This window comes from Phragmites australis, chromosome 10, assembly GCF_958298935.1.
Source record: "Phragmites australis chromosome 10, lpPhrAust1.1, whole genome shotgun sequence".
NCBI classification, from domain to species: Eukaryota; Viridiplantae; Streptophyta; class Magnoliopsida; order Poales; family Poaceae; genus Phragmites; species Phragmites australis.
Genome location: NC_084930.1, coordinates 30,458,485 through 30,464,046, shown reverse-complemented (window position 1 = coordinate 30,464,046; position 5,562 = coordinate 30,458,485). Strand labels below are relative to the sequence as shown.

The 5,562-nt window shown below is 43.8% G+C and overlaps 1 protein-coding gene and 1 pseudogene across 1 annotated transcript; both read left to right on the top strand.

The window, feature by feature from the left end:
• The first annotated feature begins 863 nt into the window (after positions 1-863).
• On the top strand, positions 864-2,908 carry LOC133930668 (kinesin-like protein KIN-7D, chloroplastic; annotated as a pseudogene).
• A 1,176-nt stretch (positions 2,909-4,084) lies between these two features.
• LOC133883425 (uncharacterized) lies at positions 4,085-4,853 on the top strand. The gene has a single exon (XM_062322753.1). The coding sequence runs from the start codon at positions 4,141-4,143 to the stop codon at positions 4,624-4,626; it is 486 nt and encodes a 161-aa protein (XP_062178737.1). The 5' UTR covers positions 4,085-4,140; the 3' UTR covers positions 4,627-4,853.
• Positions 4,854-5,562: the final 709 nt, after the last annotated feature.

The window sequence follows — 5,562 nt, the reverse complement described above, 5'->3', positions numbered from 1 at the left end:
AGGAGGGGAATGCAAGCATATAAAATAAAAAAACTTTATTACTCAAAGAGATCAGCCATATTTTAGACGGATTACAAATTTTTTTTTCTCAAAACTCTCATCTATTACTTAGGCAAAGCATTCATCCTCCTCTTCACTAAACCCTCCCTAGCACAATACTCTCATATAGGTGACACAAGGGGCTCAAATGGCTGGTTCACCCTCTCCCATAGCTTCGATCACCCGCCGTCAACCGTCAAGTTGTATCTGTCACCTGCACACCTTGAAACAAGCAAACACATTTCTTCACACTCCAAAATATCTCCATATTAGCACGAAATCAAAAACTTCAACTCGGAGCATGTCCTGCAGAAAACGTGAACACCGGATGTTCCGGTGTATTTTGCTCCTGAACACCAGATCATTCAGTGAGTGTAACACTATTTGTTCCAGGAAAAATTTACTCTCTGCAAGAAAAGGATCGGTGAAAGCTTCCGGTGATCTCGTGTCCATCACCGTATAATCTGGTGTGTGCTAATTCACCGAATCACCCTTTTGCAACCTCTCTGCAATAAAAGATCCGGTGCATTATCCGGTTTTCAAAATTACAGCATCGGACTATCCGGCGTACATAATCAAACTTGGCGCCAAAAATCTCCTTCTTGCAGAAAATACTCCGGCGCTCTAAAAGTCCATCACCGGACCATCGAGTGTTTGCTTTCATTTCTGCTTCAGTACTGAAAATGCTCCGGTGATACCCTCCGGTGTAGCCATCACACTCACCGGATCTTCCGGTGCATTGATCTCTAATTTCACCCGAAAAATTATTCTCTACAAGAAATAGTCCGGCGAGTATACACTGTCCACACCGGAACTTCCGATGAACTTCGGAACATCCGATGTTCACACCAGAACTTCCAGTGTGTGTAATTTTTCTGTGTACAAAGAAGAATCCACCAATTATAAACACCGCCAACTCGAGTTAGACATGAACAAAACAAGTATCCACAAACACATACTAACCAAATTCAAAACACATCAACTATTATCAATGGCTCATCACATGCAAACCAAAATACTTTTCTACTTTCTTAATATATACTGTAGGTGAAGACAGCAGATAACAGAATAATGCAAAGCCAGCTAAAGCAAAAGGTAACGATTTGATTGTAAGTTAAGTTAAACAAAGAGCACAATCTTATATCAGTTCTGAATTGTCTTGTTATCAGGCAAGCGAATGTCAGGAATTACAAGAAACAGTTGCTCACTTGCAAGAACTGCTTTCCCAAGCTCTTGAAGTTAATGATCTATTGTTAGAAAGCATCATATTTGAGCAGAACACAAACATCAGCCGTCAAATTGAAGCATCATATTTGAGCAGAACACAAACATCAGCCGTCAAATTGGATCACAAGTTCACAAAGGAAATCCAGCATCTATAGATGTCTCTGATGAACAGCTGCAAAAAGCACAGCAGGTTTGCCTTTTCTCTGCACTATAGCCCAAAACTATTTATGTCAACTGCAGTGCTTTTGTTGTGCTAGATTGAGGAATTTCTATTGGTCAGATGTGAGGGTTAATCATTTTGACATTGTATTTGGCGCATAAATCGGATTTGTACTGCGTATTATTATCAAAGATGCTGCTAATGTGATTCTGACCTGCCACATACTTCAGTGCTGCTGAAATGCCAATTAGCAGTACTGTAGTTAATATTTCTCTGGGTTAATAATGAGAAATGGTGCTTCAAATGGGGCAAGTGGCATTCACAGTAAGGTTTGAACGTTGAAACTCTGTGCATTACATTCTAAAATGAATGGTAATGTAGTGTCATGAAACTTATATTGTAATGTGCTTTGTTCAATTTGGTGCCTTTGTGTAGCTTCCACTTCGATGAAACTTAATTACTAGTTAGTCTGGCCAATTGCCAAATTTTCAAACATTATTTTGCTGTTCCATTTATCTGATACCACAACGAAATGGCTGCTTTTATACAATGATATCACTCGTTTTGGTGTTTCAACTGATTGGGTGGACCAAAATAAACGTACTCTTATTTTACTTCTGTTCTCTCTTCAGTCAGAGATCGATGAACTGAAGCAAAGGTTGCGTGAACTCACTGAAGCCAAAGCTCAACTAGAGGCCCGTAATCAGAAGCTGCTAGAGGAAAGCATGTACGCGAAAGGCCTAGCCTCAGCTGCAGGCGTCGAACTAAAAGCACTGTCTGGAGAGGTCACCAAACTCATGAACCACAATGAGAGGCTTGCTAGTGAGTTGGCATCAGCAAGAAATTAAACTCAGCGACGAGTAAGCAATGGTCCAAGGGTTGCTAGGAGGGATAGCCATATTAAACGGCATGATCCAGCTGGAAGAAGAGACATTCATGGTACCTATGAGAGAGAACAAGCTCTGGAAGTCATGCTTATGGAGAAGGACCAAAGACAGGCGGAACTCCAGAAGAAGATTGAGGAGTGCAAGCAAAAGGAAGCCTTCCTGGAAGGAGAGCTTGCGAATATGTGGGTTCTAGTGGCAAAATTGAAGAAGGCTCAAGGAATTGACCAAGATTATATGGATGCTAAATTCAATGGATCATGGGTTCATGACACTGGAGAGTATCAGGGTAGAAAACAATTGTCTAATCATCTGAGCTTCGCAATGCACTTTGTTTGGGTGTTGGTTTTTGCCCCAGTGCGAATCAGTGTATATTGACTGTAATTAGTTGAACTGGAATTCGCATGTTGTATATATCAATAAGGGTTATGCCTCTGTTATTAGTATTGTCATGCCGGTCTGGTTTTCCAGGGCTTTTAACCATTTCCACTATTGTTATTGTCCTGTGGAAACAAATGGAAGCCCTGATGATGCCATAGGTTTGGTTGCCTCCAAAGCAAAGTTTTTAAACCAGTGTAAGTACTGTTGGTATTTTGAAAGTCTACAGAATATGAATATATTGGTACAGTGCGATGAACAATTAATTGCCTGATCATCTTACCTTTTTTATTTGATCATTTGCTTCCTCTGGACTGCTTGATACTTGTACGATAACCAGGCTCCAGTGCTATGTGATATTGTGATATGACATTCAGCTTCTTGTTGATGGTAACGACGCGTACATGACCTGATTTCCAAAGATTTTTATGATGATTGTATGGTCCGAGTGTTAGCTTTTCTTGTTATAGGCTGTATCGATGCGGAAGTTTTCTGTGGTGGTGTGTTGCTTAGTCCTGAAAAAAGGATGGTACGAGCAATGGCTAGAGAAATTTCATCTAGTTTGGCTCAGATTTTCTCCATGTGTGCAGAACTGCAGGCACCGGCCATTGGCTAACTGGTGCAAGGTACGCGCGTCAGCACGTGTACAAGTGCATGTGGACAAAAGATCTGCAGCGACAGTCGAAGCTTTGCTTCGGTTTGACTTGCATGCCTTGTGGTTGACCTGGACGTGTCCTGTAACATCTGGTCCAGAAGCTGACAAGTGGCTCAGCAGTTTTTTGGGGATCGCAAGTCAGCCTGCATGGCTTCGTTTTTCAAACACGACGACGACTGCACCGGCGCCCGGCACAGCAAAGCTTAGACGAACACAAGCAGAGAAGAGCAGAAACCACGCCAGCTCCTGCCGATCGATTAGCCATGTCACATGTTTGGGTTGTTATTCCAGGTACGCAATGCATGCATGAAGCTGCCTAATGATTGGTGACCAAAAGAAATCGGCGATTATTTAGCTCGTTAACTACGAAAAGGAGTGCATAATCACGAACTGATTAATGATGTGCTGAAAGCGCTGAGACCAATCATCCAAAGAAAGCTCCATGGAGTGACGGAGATCCCCAGCTTTGCCGTCTCCTAAAGCGGCATCCATGGCACTTGACACAAGCCTCCAAGATGCCAACCTTTTCCAAGCCATGTCCTGCGCCACTCCATTCCCTCCTCATCGCCGCTTGGTCGGTGCCACGCGTGGCGCGACCATTGGTGGCGCGTCAGCGTCGCTGTGAACGAATCCCCTCATCCCCAAGTAAAGCCATTGGCCCATCGCTAGCTTCCTTCTGCGAAGGCCTATATATATATATGTAGACACCTTTCATCTCCATGAACACAGAAGCAGGTCAGTTTGGATTCAGAAAAGAAGCTCCCTGCTGCTACTCCAGTCTCCAGTTCAGTTCTTGCATGAACATGGCGAGCAGCGGCTACTACTCTCCGTACTACCAGCCGGCGCCCTACTACTACAACTACTCGCAGCAGCAGCAGCAGCGAGCCCGAGGCGGCGGCGGGGGGCAGTCGTCGGTGTACGTCTTCATCTTCCTCGCGACGGTCTCCCTCCTCGCGGCCACCACGCTGTACGCGTGGTGCGAGTCGGCGGTGGAGAGCCTGGTCGACCAGCTCAGGCGCTTCCTCATCCTGTCCCCGCTGCTGCTCATCCTCGCCGTGCAGCTCTGGGTGGCCACCGGCGGCGAGCGCCGGGCGGGCGGCGGAGGGGGTGGCATCATGTGCCTCCTCGCGGAGCTAGTGATGGGGGACCAGAGAGGGCAGTACGGGTACCGCGCCGGTGGGTCGTCGCCGTGGGGCGTGGCGCTGGCGCTGGTGCTGGTGCTGTTCTTGATCTCGTACCAGTCGTCGCTCCAGGAGAGGTGGTTCCCGCGGCTTGGCCGGTGAAAGCTGCAGCCTTACTGTCTGATAAAGCTACGACCCAAAGGACGCGAAAGCTATTAGGTCCGGTTTGGAATGCTAGAGATTTTTCCAGATTCTTATGGAAATCAAATTGTTCACCGGGGAAGTCCGGTACAGGGATTAAAATTTCATCGAAATTTCGTGAATTTTAGAAATTTCAGAGCGGAATGAAATATCTAATTATGAAAATTTCTTTCGCTGATACGTGAGATTCACATAACAGAGGACGAAAAATGATCGAAATTTCAATAAAATGTTACGGATTTTGATCTTCTCACCGGTGAAAAAAATTGTAAAAAAAAAATTTAAAATCCTTGGTCTGGTAGATTTTTTTTTCTTTTCAAATTCCTATGTTCCAACAAATAGGGCCTAAGCCTTAACATTGGGATAAAGGAATGGCAAGCAAAGTACCGTATAAATGTGTTTTTAGTGGTGGAGTTATGAGTTCTAATGAGTGTTTAGCCTAGGTTCAAAGCTTCGCGTCAAGGCGCGTAAAAAACATTGTTAAGTTTAGTTAAAAAAACGCTGTTCAAAGACATGATCAAGTGGCTCTGTTTAAGGAGCTCAACGAGTCACAAGTTTGGAAATTTCTACGGTATTATCACTGCACGCACGCACAAACACACAAAAATCATAAATGGACTCTAAGATACGTGCATCATTATAAGGAAGCGGAAGTGATGGTTATTGAGTTTTTCATCAAGAATGGATGACGAATTAGTAGCATGCTATGTGTTAGATGATTTTTTTCTACATATGGTTTGTTGCTTATTTATTACAAATGATCAGCCCAGTGCTGATATAATGTAATAAGAACAAAAGGCTATATATGCATCAACAATTCAAAGGTTGGAATGACTTTCTTTTTAAAAGAAAAGCTACAGGCACCATTAATGTCCATTTAAACACTTGTTGCAATAC

Coding starts and splice junctions, on each gene's coding strand:
- LOC133883425 (XM_062322753.1), top strand. CDS start 4,141: ATGAACATGGCGAGCAGCGGCTACTACTCTCCGTACTACCAGCCGGCG.